General features: G+C 36.5%; 1 protein-coding gene across 2 annotated transcripts in view; it reads left to right on the top strand.

Annotated features, from left to right (window-relative positions):
* The window catches only part of LOC131148793 (histidine-containing phosphotransfer protein 1-like), a 45996-nt gene extending 25690 nt beyond the window's left edge, over positions 1-20306 (top strand). For both annotated transcript variants that reach the window (XM_058098717.1, XM_058098718.1), the window contains exons 6-7: positions 19234-19306; positions 19867-20306. In XM_058098717.1, the coding sequence (XP_057954700.1) occupies positions 19234-19306; positions 19867-19953 (160 nt within the window). In that variant the 3' untranslated portion in view covers positions 19954-20306. The remainder of the gene's footprint in view (positions 1-19233; positions 19307-19866) is intronic.

Here is a 20306-nt window from a genome sequence, read left to right as displayed (position 1 = left end):
GACCACATGATTGATGCCTATCATCTTTTCTCATCATATTCACCTTGTGCTGGAAATTTGAAAGTTAAAATTGCAGATGGATCACTTTCGTCTATCGCAGGAAAAGTGAATATCCGACTCTCTGACTCCATCACACTAGAGTCCGTTCTTCATGTTCCTAATTTATCCTGCAACTTACTATCCATTAGCCAGTTAACTAAGAATTCCAATTGTTCTGCTAAATTTCTTCCCTTTTATTGTATTTTTCAGGACCTATCATTGGGGAAGACGACTGGCAGTGCTAAGGAGTGTGAGGGGCTCTACTACTTTGAGGAGGCTAATGTGAGTGAACAATGTCAAACTGTTATTTGTGATTCTGGATCTGTTTCTAAGAATAGTGAGATTTTGTTATGGCATTCTAGGATGGGCCATCCAAATTTTCAATACTTAAGACGTTTATTTCCTTCCATTTGTTCAAATAAGACGTCTTCTAATTTTCAGTGTGAGATTTGTGAACTTGCAAAAAACCATCGTAATTCCTTTCCAAAATCCACATACAAACCATTCAAACCTTTTATTATGATTCATAGTGATTTATGGGGGCCCTCACGCTCTCTTACTCGCACTCACACAAAATGGCTTGTTACTTTTATTGATGATCACCCTCGTATTTGTTGGGTTTAACTGTTGAAAGATAAAACTAAAGTCTGTTATATTTGTATCAATTTCCACTCCATGATTTAAACACAATTCCAAAATCAAATTCAAATCTTGCGTACTGATAATGGTACAGAATATTTCAATACTATCTTGGGAAATTATTTTCAAGAAAATGAAATTATCCATCAAAGTTCTTGTGTGGATACCCCTCAATAAAATGGGGTTGCCAAACGAAAAAATAGGCATATTTTTTAAGTAGCTCAAGCATTGATGTTCACTACAAATATGAAAAATATTTTTGGGGCGATGTCATTTTAACAGTTACATATCTCATTAATAGAATGCCTAGTCGGGTTCTTTTTTTTGCCACTCCTTTCCAAAAATTTCCAAGAGTGTTTTCCCAACACTTGACTCAACTTCAATCTCTCCCTAAAAATTTTTGGGTGTTCTACATTTGTACATGTTCATGCTCACAATAGGGATAAATTGGAACCTCGTGCCATTAAGTGCGTTTTTATTGGGTACTCTCCTGCTAAGAAAGGCTACAAATGTTATGATTTTGTCACAAAAAAATTGTTTGTTATCCTTGATGTCACGTTCTTTGAAACCACTCCTTATTTCCCAAAGTCCTCTCTTCAGGGGGAGAATTGGAGTGAAGATCAGTTCTTTGATTTCTCTGTTGATGAATCTATGCCATATATCTCTATTGATGAATCGGTGTCATATACTGAGTCTGCCAATGTATCATTTCTTGACTTGTCATGTACGAAAGACCACTTAAACTCTGGGGGAGATGCAGAAAAACAAAATGAGGAAATACTTGTTTACTCAAGAAAGCCAAAAACAAAGAACAGGGAGAATCTCATACCTGAGGCACGAAGAGAGTTGGAACCGTTGATAGCTCCGAGCAACCATGAGTTCACGCCCAATCCCGATCAGATAATAGATGGCCACAAGCTTCCTTCTCATAAGTCTGCACCTAATGACATCAATTTACCCATTGCAGTCAGAAAACAAACTAAGTCATGTACTCTATATCCTTGGTCAAAATACATGTCTTATAAAACTCTGTCTACAGGGTGTCATGCTTTTACTTCTAACCTTGACAGGATAAAAATTCCAAAGAATATCCAGGGAGCCTTGGAGGTTCCTGAATGGAGAGAAGCTGTCATGGAGCAAAAATGGGCCCTAGAAAAGAATGGAATTTGGGACGTTATGAATTTGCCGAGAGGGAAGAAGCCAATAGGCTGCAAATGGGTCTTCACAATGAAATATAGAGTTGATGGGACAATTGAACGGTATAAAGCTTGACTTGTTGCAAAAGGGTTTACATAGACCTATGGCATTGACTACACAAAGACGTTTGCACCAGTGGCAAAATTGAATACAGTTCGAGTCCTTCTGACCTTGGCAGCCAACTTGGATCGGCCACTACTGCAACTCGACATTAAGAATGCATTTCTAAATGGCGAGTTAGAAGAAGAAGTCTACATGATGATATGACCAGGTTTCAGTAAGAAAGGTGAATAAAACAGAGTATGTAAACTCAAGAAGTCCCTGTATGGACTCAAGCAATCTCCTAAAGCATGGTTCGACAGATTAGCAAAGGTGATAAAGAACCAAAGATATTGACAAGGACAATTAGACCACACTATGTTTTTCCAACAGTCTGAAAGTGGTAAGAAAACAATTCTGATTGTGTATGTTGATGATATAATACTAACTGGAGATGATGCAGTGAAAATGGAAAGATTGAAGAAAGTCCTAACTGCTGAGTTTGAAGTTAAAGAACTGGGACAAATGCGGTACTTCTTGGGAATGGAAGTTGCTAGATCAAAAAAGGGTATCAGCGTCTCTCAAAGAAAGTATATCCTTGATCTCCTAACCGAAACTGGCATGCTTGGACGCAAACCTAGTGAAACCCCCATTGAAGTAGTAAAGAGAGTTGAAGATTGCGGAATATCGGTTGAAAAGGAGAGGTATCAGAGATTGGTTGGTAAACTAATCTATCTATCACAGACCATACCCGACATTGCATTTGCAGTAAGTGTGGTAAGCCAACACATGCATTCTCCTGAAAAAGACTCACCTAGATGTTGTGTACAAGATCCTCAGGTATCTCAAGGGCTCTCTGAACAAAGGACTCTTCTTCAAGAAGTGTGAAAGCAAGGAAGTAGAAGTTTTCACAGATGCAGATTGAGCAGGATCAGCTGAAGATAGAAGGTCTACCACCAGATATTGCACCTTTGTATGGGGAAATTTGGTGACTTAGAGGAGTAAACAACAGAATGTAGTGGCTCGAAGTAGTGCTGAAGTTGAATTTAGGGCAGTTGCGCAAGGGATATGTGAAGGACTGTGGTTACGGAAACTCTTGGAAGAATTACAGATTCCGGTGAAATTCCCTATCAAACTCTATTGTGACAACAAAACAGCCATCAGTATCTCTCTCAATCTAGTTCAACATGACAATACTAAGCATGTAAAAGTGGACCAACACTTTATGAAAGAGAAGGTTGAATAAGGAACCATTTGTATGACTTATGTACCTACCAAGGAACAAAAAGCAGACATCTTTACTAAAGGGTTAGCCCAACAAAGTTTTGATGATTTCGTCTGCGAGTTGGACATGATCAATATCTATGATCCAACTTGAGGGGGAGTGTAGAAATCTCGAGTATCTTGGAGTGATTTAGGGGTATTTATGTAGAGGATTGTATATTGTTGAGAGAGATTATTTTAGGAGATTGTTTCCATATTTAGAATACCCGATTGTGTATTGGCTTGTACAAAATGATTCAATAAATATAGAAATTATTTATTCTGAATTCATTAATTAACTAATACCAAGCAATCCCAGCGGATTAAATCAAGTTTGAATTTGTAGCTACAACAGAGTTTGATCACAATAGGTATTTAAATCATTCACGGCATCCACAAATCAAATTAAATCATTCACTGCAGATAAATTTCAATATATATGTGTGAGAAAGTAAAAACATAAAGGAAAGAATGACACCAAGATTTTTTATAAGGTTCAACAACATGCCTATGTCCTTACCTCAAGCAAACCGCTATGAGGATTTTACTAAACCCTCCTTTCAGTAGGTGGAGCACCTCTCTCCGTTCAATAGGTGGAGCACGTCTCTCCTTTCAGTAGGTGGAGCACCTCTAAAGCAAGAACAACCCTCTTGCTTGGCAACGATTCACACCCGAATCGTCAATTTACAAATAAATTAGTAGCAGATTTTGTGCAAGAAGAAAATTCTCTCAAAGAGCAAATTTGTACACGCAATAATCACTATGATACTCTCAAAAATAAATTTTCTATGAAGCTCAAGAGATTGGTTAGGTTTTCTGGATTTGAAAACTTGAAACTTGAAGTATAAAACTAGGAAATCAATTCATAAAAGTGGAATGGCGCACAACAGATTTTCAAGAATGAAGTCAATGTATTTCTTTTCTATTGGGTTGCCCTAACACAATCAAGGGGAGCTTTATATAGCTAGGTTTGAAATCTTACCGTTTGCTTGAGTTTTGGTAACAATATATTTCAAAAACGAAAAGAAATCGCACTGTTTGCAAAATATAACGCACGTTTTGGTCGACTAAATTGGGAGTTCAGTCCCCCGAACCAATTAAAATCATGAATTTCGAAATAGGCAGTAACCTTTCGGTCGACTGAACTTTAGGTTCGGGCGACCGATTGAACTTTAGGAACCAACACTATTTGGGCTTTAACAATGGCAGTAGCCATTCAGTTAACTGAACCATCAGGTCGGTCACCCGAACTCACTGATGCTAGACCAGGTTGTTCAGATTCCTACATTCAGTTGACTGAGCATGAGCCTCGGTCGCTCGAACACCTTGAAATTCAGTGTTCTATTTATTTTTTATTCCAGAACTCATTTGTATCCTTTTGAAAAGATATTTGGACTTTGTAAAGATATTTTCCAAGTTATAAAATAGGTCTCTAAGTCCAATAATAAATCCTAAGAGCTTCATATATAAACATAAGTTTGAGAAGTACTTACATAAGACTTAATGTTACAATAAACATAGAATTACTAAGTCTTCTTGTATTTAAGCTTAATCATCATCCAAGCTCTTCAATATCAATAGTCATTCTTCATTTTGCTTGTGTCTTCATGGCTTTAAATTTAAATATGGTCCATTGTCCTTGTAAGATATAATAATTGTAAATACACTTGAAAGCTCAATTAGATTCCTTAGTTTATCATTATCAAAACGAGATTAAGCCTTGTTAGGCCATCAATCTCCCCCTTTTAGATGATGACAAATAAGGAGCAAAATGAGGTAGCCTTGATAAGGCTCCCTCTCACAATAAGCATAAAACATAGAAAAATAATCAATGTAGACATATTCGTTCAAGCTCAATTGTGATTGAATTATCTCTTTTAAAAAATTCTCCCTTTTTGTTTTACTTAGAACTCAAAAAGTATTCTCCCCCTTTGAAAAATACAAATACAAGTATTCTTCCCTTTTGAGAACATAAGTTTGAGAATACAAGTACAAGAATATTATTCATTTTACACAAGAATATTAAATAATTTTGCTTATTCTCCCCTTTTTGACATCAGCAAAAAAAATTGCAAAATAGATTAAGCAGTATGACACAACAGGCAAAGGAAAAGTAAATGCAAACATCTGTTTTTCAACAACCAGCATGCAATTCACAACAATAGGACCATCAGTTGAAGGTCACAATCAACATTCAGCAGTTCAACATGCGTACTCAGTTGTCATATCCAAGATATAATTCATAAATGGTGCTCATAGAACATATATATATATATTAACATCATTAACCATGTTGTTTTCAACGGATTCAGAATACAAAACAAATAAACATCAAAAAGCTGTTTTTCAAATGAAGATACAAAACAATAAAAATAAGTACAATCTAAAGACAAACAAAGACAAAATGTTTCAAATCTCTTGAATAATAAGTCTCAGCTAGTCCTCATTAGCATCATCTCCACTAGATGAGCTTTCGTCCTCCTCGTCATCGTCCTCGTCCTCGTCACTCAAACTCGCTTCCATGGGAGCTTTCCCTTTTGCTGAGGAAGCACTGCCCATGTTGCTTTCAATTCGGGCGAGCCGCTGATTGAAGGAGTTGAAGTTGGATTGGATTGTATGTTGAAGTGCATTGTATTTAGATTCCATATCTCCACGAATAGCACTAAATTGTGAATCTATATCCTGGCAATAATGCAAAAACTATGCAGGAGGATCAGGGGCAGCACCAGCAGGAGCAGGTGGCTCCTCACGGTGTTGATCATTCCTACGAGCACGATCTCAAAGCATACGTTCACATTACCGTGCTGAGGTTGATGGTTCTTAAGGATTCAACCATGTGCTCGATTCATTTCATAACCCATGAGTTTCACGGTGGTTGATGAAAATTAATCGGAGGCTTTTCGTTTGACAAAAAGAGTTGATGAACAAGTTAGACCAAGATACTCAAAAATGAGATTAAGAGCCCCTCCATAAGGGAGAATGACTCGTCTAGTTTCTTTCTTGGTAATCATCCATTTGAGTATAAGAGTTGGAAGATCAAGACACTTGCCGGTATATATGCACCACATAACAAAACAATCTAAATAGGAAATATGGTCTTGTGAGCCACTCCTAGGTAGAATTTTATATGTAATGAGCAAGTGAATGATCTTAGCCTCAAGAGTTAACTGCCTATACAAAGCAGGATGACCAAAGTAGATTGGTGGTTTGGATAAAATGAGAGGCAAAAATGCTTGGGGGGTAAATCCTTGCCCCATTATCCAAGATTGTCCAAAGTTAGGACATTCAAAATCCCCATACTGAATTCAAAATTTTTCAACTATGGTTTGTGGGGTGAATGGAAAACACTTGTTCATAATTCGGGTTGTGTACATTACGCCTTCCTTTCCTAGATTTGCATAAAATAGGCGAACCAAATTTGGATAAACCCCTTTGGGTTGGTAAGCTATGAATCTATCCCAACCCTAATGCAGCAAACATATAGAGAATATTGGGAAAGTTTTCTTGCATAAAGGGTATGTCTAAAATCTTACCAAAAATAGGTTCTATGGAATGAAAATGTTCATTGTAGATTTTCTTCTCCCCCGGAATTAAGAGCCAGTGATGAATATGCTCGGTATCGTCTTGTCCTGAAGAAGGATTTTTTGTGAGCAACATTCTTCAACCCTAGCATGATTTTGAAGCTTAAGTGCAGAGAAGATTGAGAAATCTTAGGTTAAGAAGCATGATCGGAGCTTAGATCTAAGGTTTTGGAGCAAAAACGAAGTGTAGAAGGTTTGAAGAGGGTAAGACGCAGGTTCGGGTGAGAGAAAAGTGGGGTTCGGGTAGCTGAAGTGCTTAAAATTTAGGGTTTTTCGCAACTTTCAGATTTTATGTTTGCGCGGTTCGGTCGCCTGAACTGCAAGGTCAGTCGCCCGAACATCTTGGATATTAAAAACTCCTAACACATTGAGCGTTCGGTTGACTAGATAGGGAATTCAGTCGCCCAAAGTCTTCGGCTGACTCTATATTGACCTTTATGTCACCTGAACCAGAGGATACCCTTAGCGATCAGTTTAACGAGGGTTCAGTTGACTAACCTACACCTTTCGGTTTCCCAAAGTCCTGAAATTTTTAAATAACTTAGAATTTCACCCGGAACACTCAAGTTAATAAACAACTTCTCCTCAAACTACTTCCCTAGCATGTAATAAGCCTAATTCACGTTTGATTAATATGAAACGGTCTTCTTGAAAGGGTTTTGTGAATATGTCGGCCCATTGTTCATCCATGCTCACAAATTCAAGACTAATGTCCTCCTTTTGCACATGATCTCGTAAAAAGTGATGTCTTATATTGATGTGCTTTGTTCTTGAGTGAGATATTGAATTTTTAGATATGTTAATGACACTAGTATTATCATATTTTATAGGCACAGACTCATAATCCAAATTATAGTCTTTAAGTTGTTGCTTCATATATAATACTTGAGCACAACAACTGCCTGTGACAACATATTCAGCCTTGGTGGTAGATAAAGCTACAGAGTCTCGTTTCTTGGAAAACCAAGATACCAGAGAATGTCCTAAGAAGTGACATGTACCACCTGTACTCTTGCGGTCAATTTTGCTCCCGACATAATCCGCATCGAAGTAGCTAATCATTTCAAAGGATGTCTTTAGGATACTATAAACCTAAGTCTATAGTACCAATCAAATACTGTATAATCCTTTTGATAGCTATTTGATGTGACTCCTTAGGTGAGACTTGAAATCTAGCACACATACAAACGCTGAACATTATGTCGGGTCCACTGGCAATTAAGTAAAGCAGACTTCCAATCATACCTCGGTAGTACTTGACATGTACCGGTTTCCCTTGCTCATCCTTATCAAGATTAATAGAGGTGCTCATTGGAGTTCCCAATGCCTTGCCACCTTCTATATCAAATTTCTTAAGTAGGTCTTTTATGTACTTAGATTGGTTTATGAAGGTATCATTTTTAGCTTGCTTGATTTGAAGTCCTATAAAATATGCGAGTTCACCAATCATGCTCATCTTAAATTCATCTTGCATGCATGTAGCAAACTCTTTGCATAGATTCTCATTGTAGCACCAAATATGGTATCATCAACATAAATTTGAATGATAAGCATATCATTGGCCTTAGTTTTGATAAATTGAGTACTATCCATCTTTCCTCTCAAGAAACCATTTGTCTAACAGAAAGCTGCTCAATCTTTCATACTAAGCTCTAGGAGCTTGTTTTAACCCATATAAGGCTTTTGTCAATCTAAACACATTGTTCGAAAAATGGAAATCTTCAAAACCTGGGGGTTGTGCTATATAGTTCTTCATTTATGAAACCATTTGGGAATGCACTCTTTACATCCATTTGATAGATGTTAAAGTTTTTATGGGATGCATAGGCAAGTAACATACGAATGGCTTCCATTCTAGCTACTGGCGCATAGTTTTCCTCAAAATCAATTCCTTCCTCTTGGTTGTAACCTTGTGCTACTAGCCTAGCCTTGTTACGAACAACAATGCCGTTTTCATCCTTTTTATTCCTATAAACCCATTTAGTGTCTATTATTGAATGATCATCGAGCCTAGGAACTATCTTCCAAACTTTATTCCTTTCAAACTGATTTAGCTCCTCTTGCATAACTAATACCCATGAATCATCAATAATTGCATCATTTATGTTCTTAGGTTCCTCTTGTGATAGGTAACACACAATGATCACATATGTTCTTAAGTGAAGATCTAGTGGACACCCCTGTCATGGTTCACCAATGATTTGGCCTTAGGGTGGTTCTTCACGAATTTCCATTCTTTTGACAATTCAACTTGTTGAGAGTCATCATCAGATGGTTCTTTAATTTCAATGCTCTCTTCTTTGCTATCATGAATTACTAAGTCTTCTAAACTCTTTCTTATATCTAGATTATCATTATTGATGGTTTAAGAAGAGAATGGGTTGGTTTCATCAAATACAATATGAATGGATTCTACAATAGACAACTTTCTTTTGTTGTAAACTCTAAATGCTTTACTATTCAGAGCATATCCTAGAAAAATTCCTTCATTGGATTTTGCATCAAATTTTCCTAGGTCCTTTTTATCATTTAAAAAAAAACATTTACAACCAAAGTCATGGAAGTATGAAATGTTTGGTTTCTTTCCTTTCCAAAGCTCATAAGGGGTTTTATTCAACTTAGCCCTAGTGGAGACTCTGTTCATAACATAACAAGCGGTATTTACCACTTCAGCCCAAAAATATTTGGGTAGGTTATGCTCATTTAGCATAGTCCTAGCCATTTCTTGTAGGGATTTATTCTTTCTCTTAACAACTCCATTTTGTTGAGGTGTTCGTGGTTCTAAAAAGTTGTGTGAAATTCCATTTTCATCACAAAAGTTTTCAACATGTTTAATTTTGAACTCTCCACCTCTATCGCTTCTTATGAGTAAAATGCCATACCCATTTTCATTTTGGAGTTTCTTACACAAGTTGGTAAGAAAATTACACACTTCGTCTTTGGAGGCTAAGAATAATACCCAGGTGAACTTGGAGTAGTCATCTACTATGACAAATGCATATTGCTTTCCTCCTAGACTTTGTGTTTTAGTAGGGCTAAATAGATTTAAATGAATTAACTCTAATGGCCTTCCAGTGGATATTAATTGCTTCTTTTTGAAGCTTGTCTTGGTTTGCTTCCCGAGTTGGCAAGCATCACGATCTTTGTCTTTTGTGAATTTTGTGTTGGGTAAGCCCTTAACTAAGTTCTTCCTAGCCAAATTAGATATAAGAGGTCCATGCTAGCATGTCCTAATCTCCTATGTCATAACCAGCTAAATTCATTCAAGACCGTAAAACATTTTACATCTTGAGATACTAAGTTTTCAAAGTTTATGCAATACACGTTGTCACACCAATTTGCAATGAAGAGTATTTCGTGTTTTTCTGCATTTTCAACTATGCACTTATCCTTTCTAAAGGTTATGTCAAATCCTTTATCACTAAGTTAACTAATGCTAAGCAGTTTATGTCTTAAACCTTCAACTAATAACACATTTTTCAATTATTAAAGAAGGTTCCTTACCGACTTTGCCGAAATCAATAATTTAACCTTTGGCACTGTCTCCAAAAGTGACGTATCCACCTTGCTTTAGTGTTAGTGATATGAATTTGGACTTATCTCCCGTCATATGCCTTGAGCATCCACTGTTCAAGTATCACTTGTCTTTCGAAGGGGTGGACCTAAAACATACCTACAAAAGAATTCAAGTAATTACTTTAGGTACCCAAACCTTCTTTGGTCCTTTTTGGTTAGTTTTAGAAGTTTCTGTGACTTTCCACACCTTTTTAGTTTTAACATGCTTTCTTTTAAATGGGCAATCTAATTTTATGACTCTTCTTCTTACATAAGAAACATGTAGTGTGTGTGTAAGCATTGTTTGAGGAAGTACTCGTATAGTTTTTAGATTCTCTTACAAAATAGCCCATGTAGAGATTCTTTTTCCTCCTATTTTCTATTCCATTAAATCCAATGTCTTCTTTGTCTAAAGGCATCTTTTGAGACTCAACTAGTTTGTCAAAATTATCTTTTCCTCTTGTGAAGTTGTAGATTATTTTAGATTGATCTTCTACCTTTCTTTCTAGATTAGTGATCGTCAAATCTTTCTCATTTTCACAAGTGGCTTGTGATTTCAAGTCCTCTAGTTCTTTTGAAAGTTTTTCAGTCTTTTTCTTAAGTGCAGCAATGTGCAAGTCTTTTTCCTTTTCAACAGTGAGATTTGACTCTAATTTGTTCATTAACGTTTCATTCTCACTTTTTAGTGTGGCGTTTCTTATGGAAACCCTCACAAAGCTTTTATGCAATTTAAATAACTCTATTTCAGTGTATGATGGCATGCTATCACAAGATTCATTGCAGGATTCATCACTAGAGTCAATGAACGAGTTAGAATAAGAGTTTAACTCATCATTCAACGCCATAAGGCAGAAGTTTGCCACCTCCTGATTGCTCGAGTCACTTTCCAAGTTGCTTGAGCTGGAGTCATCCCAAGTTGTGGCCTTCATGGCCTTCTTTTTCTTCTTCTTAGACTCATTTTTAAGTTGTGGAAAATCAGGTTTAATGTGACCTACCTTTTTGTAGTTATAGCATGTTGGAGGTTCTGCTTTTGTTTCTTTCCTGCTTGTTTCTCCTTTGTCCATTTTAGATCCTCGAAATTTCCTAGTAAATTTATTCTTTTTGAAGAATCTTCCTAGTCGTTTGGTGATTAAAGCTAGGTCTTCATCCATCTCTTCATCTTCATCATCATTCAAGCTTTCTTTGGAAGCTTTAAGTGCGATGGATTTCTTAGCTTTGCTAGCTTTAGTTGTTTTTTCATTAATGGCCATCTCATACGTGAGAAGTGACCCAATGAGCTTGTCTAAGGTTATGGCTTTTAGGTTTCTACCTTCAGTTATGACTGTGGCCATGGGTTTCCAAACAGATGGAAGTCCTCTAAGGATTTTCCTAATCATTTCATATGTAGGGTAGTTCTTCCCAAGTGCGTTTAGGGAATTTATGATATGGGTGAACCTAGTGTACATACTAGATATGGATTCTTCTGGGTTCATCCTGAAAGTTTTATACTCACTAGTGAGCATGTCTATTGTGCTATCCCTAACGTCTACGGTTCCCTCATAGGTTATTTCTAGCTTCTCCCAGATTTCCTTGGCACTCTTGTAGGCCATTATCCTATTAAACTCATTTTCGTCTAACGCACAATACAGGACATTCATTGCACTAGAGTTGATTTGCAATAGTTTCATGTTTGCGCCATTCATCTCACTTTCATTTTAAGAATTTCGTAATTTCCTTGGACTACCACTCTCCAAACCCTCCAGTCCATGGTTTGTAAATGTTTCCAGAAGGTGTAATTTACACCATAAAATATTGGGGGCCTAGTAAAGGATTGTCCTTCACCAAATGAGGACACACCTAGGTTTTCCGTCTAGATCTTTGTGCAACTAGTTATTAAGATTTTTTACAACCTATGCTCTGATACCAATTGAAAGTAATGGTGCAATCCCAAGAGGGGGGTGAATTGGGTATTTTAAAATTTTTGTGCGGAAGCTTAATTAATTTTAAAACTTATTTAACACATGCTCTAGATATTTTAATCACCACGGAAATATGTTCAGCAAACAACTATACCAATAACAACAACCCTAAATTTGAAACCAAATCACAAGATTTACAATATTTTCAGCAGATTAATATTAATAACAATATGTTCAACCACACAAATATTTATGCTAGTATTTGAATAATTAATCAACCAATACCAAGCAATCCCAGCAGATTAAATCAAGTTGGAATTTGTAGCTACAGCAGAGTTTGATCACAATAGGTATTTAAATCATTCACGGCATCCACAAATCAAATTAAATCATTCACAGCAGATAAATTTCAATATATATGTGCGAGAAAGTAAAAAGATAGAGGAAAGAATGACACTGGGATTTTTTACAAGGTTCGACAACGTGCCTACGTCCTTACCTTAACCAAACTGCTATGAGGATTTTACTAAACCCTCCTTTCAGTAGGTAGAGCACCTCTCTCCGTTTAATAGGTGGAACACTTCTCAAGCAAGAACAACCCTCTTGCTTGGAAACGATTCACACCCGAATCGTCAGTTTACAAATAAATCAGCAGCAGATTTTGTACAAGAAGAAAACTCTCTCAAAGAGCAGATTTGTACACGCAATAATCACTATGATACTCTCAAAAATAAATTTTCTGCAAAGCTCAAGAGATTGGTTTGGTTTTCTGGATTTCAAAACTTGAAACTTGAATTATAAAACCATAAAATCAATTCAGAAAAGGGGAACGGCGCATAGCAGATTTTCAAGAATGAAATCAATGTATTTATTTGCTATTGGTTTGCTCTAACACGATTAGGGGTAGCTTTATATAGCTAGGTTTGAAATCTTACCGTTTGCCCAAGTTTTGGTAACAATATATTTCAAAAACAGAAAGAAATCACGTTGTTCGCAAAATATATCGCACGTTTCAGTCGACAAAACTGGGAGTTCGGTCGCCCGAACCAATTAAAATCATGAATTTCGAATTAAGTAGTACCCTTTCGGTCGACTGAACTTTAGGTTCGGTCACGTGAACCAACACTGTTTGGGCTTTAACAATGGCAGTAGCCATTTGGTCGATTGAACCATCAGGTCGGTCGCCCAAAGTCACTGATGCTAGACCAGGTTGTTCAAATTCCTGCATTCGATTGACTGAGCATGAGCCTCGGTCGCCCGAACATCCTGAAATTCAGTGTTCTATATATTTTTGATTCCAAAACTCATTTGTATCCTTTTGAAAAGATATTTGGACTTTGTAAAGATATTTTCCAAGTTATAAAACAGGTCTCCAAGTCCAATAATAAATCCTAAGAGCTTCATAAACAAACATAACTTTGAGATGTACTTACATGAGACGTAATGTTACAATAAACATAGAATTACTATCTAAGTCTTCATGTCTTTAAGCTTGATCATCATCCAAGCTCTTCTTCAGTATCAATAGCCATTCTTCATTTTGCTTGTGTTCTTCATGGCTTTAAATTTAAATATGGTCCATTGTGCTTGTAAGATATAATACCTGTAAATACACTTGAAAGCACAATTAGATTCCTTAGTTTGTCATTATCAAAACGAGATTAAGTCTTGTTAGGCCAACAACATTTGCACTAATGACATTTACTATCTCCAAGCCTAAAGCTATCTTAATTTTAATGATCCTATCCCCTATTCCTTTAACATCTATTACATTATCTTTTAGGTCTTTGTCTTCAATAATTCCGACCCCATTTTTCTATTTGTCTCTTCCTGTTTACTAAAGTAAATCTTGATTTTAATTTCTCTAGCTTTCTCTTCTACCCATTTCATCTCTTGAAGGCAAATTAAGGTAATTTTTTTTTTTCTAAACACTGTTTCCATATTTCCATGCTTGCCCATAAGTGTACCTATATTTCAAGTTGCTAATCTAATCTTTATTTTTTGGGCTAACTTCTTAGCCTTTTCCCTTATATAATGACCTCGTCTATTCCCTTGACTTGGCTGGATTCGGCAAGGATTCATGATATATAGATCTAACAATTTTTATGTTGGTTGTCAGCTACCTAACACAACCCTGCTCCTTTATCTGGGCTTGGGACTGACTATGCGTACGAAGATAATTTGTGTCAGACAAAGGAAGTGCAAGTTTGAGATTTTGTTTTTTTTTTTTTTTAAGTGCAAACTTATTTCACATATACAATGCGTGAGCAATCTGAACATAAAGAAAATTAATCTACACTAAAATAGTACTTTTGAATTTTTTTTTTTGAATCAATATTTGCAAAAGGAAAACACAAAAATGCATATGTTAGGCCTACAAATCGAAAACATGATGTCTAAATGCATATGTTAAGTCTCCAAAAACGAAAGCACAAAATCCACTCTATAACCAACGATTGAGGAGAGAGAAAAAATATCAAGAGAGGAGAAGATCTCACCTTTGACTAAAACTGGCAAGGTTGAATTCCAGGAAAAAGTTTGGTGCTCCAATAAAAAAGAGCAATGACAATTGACTGAAAATATGCAGTAAGTACCCTTTGACGGCGGAAATTTAATGCCAATAACAAAACCAATCGAAGAATATGAAGAGCAACGAGGGAGAATACTTCAAACCAAAGCCAAGATTGGTGATAAAGTTTGAGTAATCAACAATGTCGAGGTAACTTCTCACACGACCCACACCATCTCACATCAACAATGATCTTGCAAAATTTCTTTTGGATTCAGTGCAAAGAATTTTCAGATTGTTTCCAACACAGCTAAACCCAAAAAAAAAAAATCCCTTATCAATTCATGGTCTTGGAATGATAGTAAGGATTTATTAGTCCTGAATTTGTAAAAGGACATTGTCCATGCTTGCATAAATTAGTGCAAAAAATTTATGTGGCCAACCCCACCAAGTGGGACTTGAGGCTTGGTTTGTTGTTGTTGTTGTTGTATCACTTTGTGGCTCTTGAATTGAATCATTCCCTAAATTCTCAGCAACCACTCCACCTCAAATCCAGCCTTCTACATTGTCAAATCTAATCCCTCGTAGGAACTTGACCACGCTGATCGACACTGATTCGAGGTCTTTGAAACACAAGACCAGGTTCTTGATGACGGTCTTGAACCGAGATGACTATGATTTTTGTCCTTGAAACTCATGACAAAGCTCTGCATTGGGCAAGGTCGGTGGGTGAAGATTTCAGAATTTGTCCTCACTAGAGATCAAAAAATGATGAGATAACTCCTATGCAATGAGGAAATCCGAAATAAACTAGGGAAAGAAAAGCAAAGAACGGAATCCTCTACCCAACTATCTTACCAAAAACGAATGTGAACACCATTACCGACAATGAATTTGGTGTGAGGAATAAAGAGAATAAACCTGTGTAATAGACCTCCAAGGACTCTCTAAGGAACATGTCAAGCTCTGCTGGAAGGAGTTATCTTTTCTGTTCATAGTTTGCTTGTTTGTCAATCAAAATTAGGGAGATGATGGACTATTTGAAGCAAGAAAGTTGAAGTCAACAGCACATGCAATTTCTGGAAATGTTTCCTGTTTTCTAGGTAAGAAGTCAGGCACCCTCAGTTTCAGAAAATGTTATATGTTCTTTATCTCAATTTTCTGTCTTCATTGTCTGCAGAAAATAGTACTTTCTAGCGACTGAACAGCCTATATGAATCCATTCTGCCATTCTGCTCGATTTAGTGCAATGTCCTCAGAAAGTTAGAATGCTGTCAGATTCTTCCTTCCAACCTTGGTCCTGGACTCCAGGTTATGTTAGGTTTAGCCTTCCACCTTCTACAACCTCTAACGTCTATTAAATTAGTCTTTCTCTAGAATCTTATTCGGTCTACATTGCAAGTCCTCGGATCATCATAGCATCCTTCTCTTATCCCCGACAAGTGGTATGCCTAGCTTACTACTGATGTGTTTATTCTTTAGATTACCTACGAGTTATGCTACGCATTCACCTTAACATTCTCATTTCTGCTATGCTTATTCTGGATATGTTGCGTCGTAGTTGCCCAACATTTTGATCCATATACCATAGTTCGTTTTATAGGCATCCTATAAAATTTTCTGGGAGGGTTTGATAAACATTGTTGGTCCATCACTTAAAAGATTAAGCTTTTAAGTGAAGTGGGGAAAGTGCAGACTGCCCACTTGTACAGGGCACCCTAGCTAAAATTTAGTAAGGGTCCATGCCATGGGTATCTAACAAAGTTTTATCCTCACTTTACTCTCCAACATAACTCTACCCAGCCCTCCTCTATTCAGGCTTAGGACATGCGGCATGTTGTCAGGATTGTAACGCTAAGGACACTCTACCCAGCCCTCCTCTATTCAGGCTTAGGACATGCGGCATGTTGTCAGGATTGTAACGCTAAGGACACTTTCGCAGATCTTGTGTCTAAAATTTTGGTGGAAGCAAAATTTTAGACTTGTTATGTTTGGTTCTCACAAATTCTTTAAATCCATTAGGTTGTGGCCCAAGAGTGCATATCAAACCTTAAGGTGGCATAAAAATATTCCCATGGAATGACATTCCAGTACTTGGGAATGGGATGTCTATCCAATGGAATATTTTTGTTTGGTTTGCGTTGTAAGATTCCAAAGAGATGACCCTTTACACCCCTGACCTAATAATATGTGACGAATGATAATATTTTCAGCACAAAAAAATAATATGTACCTAATTAAATCTGTGTCCTAAAAACATTAACCATCATAATTTCAAAAATTTAACACGTAAGAATCCAATTAACTGAAATAAATTGGGTGCAGTATGGGTCTCAAAATTTTATCTATTATATTAGATTATTATAACATAATAACATTAATTTTTTTATTGATTTTTTTATTATTATTATAATACAACAACAACAACAAAACCAAGCCTTAGTCCCACTAAGTGGGGTCGGCTATATGAATCCTTTTCCGCCAATTTATGCGATCATGGACCATTTCTTTTGATAGATTCAAGGATATTAAATCCTTACTCACTATCTCCTCCCAAGTTATTTTAGGTCTACCCCTACCCCTTCTACTGCCCCCCACAGTAACTAAGTCACTCTTCCTCACAGGTGCACTATAAGGCCTACGTTGCAAGTGTCCATACCATCTGAGTCGCCCCTCTTTTATCTTATCTTTTATAGGAGCTACACCTAACTTACCATGAATATGTTCATTCCTTAATTTATCTTTCAATGTTATACCACTCATCCATCTAAGCATCCTCATCTCAACAACTTTTACTTTTTGGATATTATGTTTCTTCGTCGCCCAACATTCCGATTCATATAGCATAGCTGGTCTTATAGCTGTCCTATAAAACTTCCCTTTCAATTTTAAGGGTGTTCTATGATCACATAGCACACTTGAAGTACTTCTCCATTTTACCCAACCTGCTTTAACCCTATGCATTACGTCATCTTCAATTTCTCCTTCAGCTTGCATAATAGATCTAAGGTATCGAAATCTATAAGTGCTATTTATTTCTTCATCATCAAGTTTAACTTTGTCTCCAATATTCCTCCTATCATTACTAAAATTATATTTCATATATTCTGTTTTATTTCTAAAGCCTCTAGATTCCAAAGTTTCTCTCCATAATTTTAACTCAGCCTCTACTCCATCCCTAGTTTCGTCAATTAATACAATATCATCTGCAAACAACATACACCATGGAACCTCCTTTTGAATACTCTTAGTCAATTGGTCCATCACTAAAACAAAAAATAAGGACTCAAAGCAGATCTTGATGTACGCCTATGGTAATTGGAAATTCTCTAGTTTCTCCATCTATAGTCCTTACATTATTATTATAATGTGTTATTTAAATATAATAGCTTGATAATGCTATGTTTTGGGGGCACTAATGTCCTCCCCACCAAAATAATGAGAGAAAATTAAAAAGGGCAGCCTGGTGCACAAAGCTTCCGTGTATGCGGGGTCCAGGAAAGGGGTGGACCACAATGGGTCTATAGTACGCAGTCTTATCTTGCATTTTTGCAAGAGGCTGTTTCCACGCCTCCATTCCATGGTAATGGGATTCCATGAAACTTACTATGGTGGAGGATGGGAATGAGATTCCCATATTTTTATATAACTGTTCATTCTTTAGGAATGTAAGATTACCATTATGTCGGATTCCAATTCCAAAGTAGACATGGGAATTGGTGTCATGGACATCATATTCCCAGGAATGTTGAAAGATGGCGCAAACTAAACGCCCCCTAATAGACAAGATGTTCTTTACTTCTTAACTTGATGCTGAGGTCTGATTATTTTGTTTTAATAATGATGGAGAGCTCATATAAATCAGGCATATATTTGTATCTTAATGAAAAAGGCATTATCCATCATGTCTAGACATACTGCTGCAACATGGTGCTGCAAAGAACGTCACCTTCTGTTTGATGTTATTTGTTTGGTTGTTCAGCTTTTGTATGAATCTTTCCAAGATTTTATTAGGGTATCTAGCTCCAACAGTTGCATACCTTATCAACAGAATGCTGCGTTCATAGTTTTCTTTATGCTGCATTATGCAATTGATTTCAATGTTCTCTTTGAGATTATCTGTTTCTTCACCTTTGTTCTCCATATCTCCAAAGTTTTTGAACTTATACATGTTTTGTTCATGTTTGTGGAGAGTCCAAAAGTAAACTTTTTTGAGTCTTGAAACGTCTTCATGACATCTGCTACTTAAGAGGATACATGTATTACCATCCTCCAACTCAGCAGACTTCTGTCAGCATGGATGTGACCTTGTGTATTCCTCAAGCATTTTTCTGTCTTTCTTCTTGCCTTTTTCCTTTGAGTTGTCTGTAGCCAGTTCCTTAATGATATAAATGTGTAATTCATTTTTATTAAGTTCTGCACATTTGTTTGTCCTGTTCATTATTTTTTTTCTTGCTATTGGATTATCAAAAATACTTAATACTCTTATTTGTTGAAAATATTGTCGCTGCAGTTTCTCTCGGGCCTTAAAATGGATGAAGAATGAATTTGTTCGGACGCGGAGCAAGTTGGAATCCTTTGCTCAGGTATTGATCAATGACAAATTTTGATGCGACTGTTTCCAAGCTCTAGTTCTAAAGAAGAGAACATCTCTTTGTTTCACCCTCTTGCTTTTTAAGACCTCCCTCTTCCAAAATAAAGCACCAGGGAACACCCCTACCTGGCCAAGAAAATAGTGGGAGATATGTTTCCTTTTACAATTGAAAAAAAAAAAAATTTGTCGGATTATTGCATATTATTCCTTTTTATGGATATTTAATGGTACTCAATTTACATTACACCGAGTAATTGTGTGAAGCTCTGTGTTTTACCCATCATGGCCTTTTTGAGAACCAGATTTGGATTAACTGCATTCAATGTTAACCTTAGTTTGTCAACCACCAATATTTTTTGTTGTCATAATGTAGTACGCTTTCAGAAATTGCAAAGGCTCATTGTTTCTAATATTTCTAAACAACTTTTCAGCCTCATAATATTCAAATTGAATCCTATTATAATCTTTATTTTCCATCTTTAAAGAAATTTTCTTGCATTACCCTCTTTTTGTTCCGTGCTTGCAAAATCATATTCCATCTTTGTCATGCAGATGGAGCGTAGGATTATCAGACTCGAGAGTAGACCACCACATGATAAGTGTGTGTGTTCTTCCAAATCGTCCTCCAGTTGTGGGTGAGCAATTTCACAAAGGCCTGGTGTTTTACATGTAAAGTCATGCACACTCGATAATCAAACTGTATTTAGCTTCTGTAAGGTGCCAGCTTTACTCTACTGCATTTTTGTATAAAAAAGCTTGGCTGTAGCTGTAAGCCTGTAATCAATCCTTTTTCTATTGCCTTCTACTTGGTGTTTCTACTCATCCCATGCTCGGCACAGAGAAAAGCTGGTTCTTATTTTTTGAAAGATAAAACTGGCAATATTCTCATGCAATGTACAAATCAAATTCTCACTAGGGAACTACAGTTCATGTACATTGCAGATACTAATTAAGGGCTGCCGCAATTGCATATTTGATTTTATTTGTGGAGT

Source organism: Malania oleifera, chromosome 2 (genome assembly GCF_029873635.1).
Source record: "Malania oleifera isolate guangnan ecotype guangnan chromosome 2, ASM2987363v1, whole genome shotgun sequence".
In the NCBI taxonomy this organism is placed as follows: domain Eukaryota; kingdom Viridiplantae; phylum Streptophyta; class Magnoliopsida; order Santalales; family Ximeniaceae; genus Malania; species Malania oleifera.
Note: the sequence above shows the minus strand (reverse complement) of the source record. Positions and strands in the feature narration are given on the sequence as shown.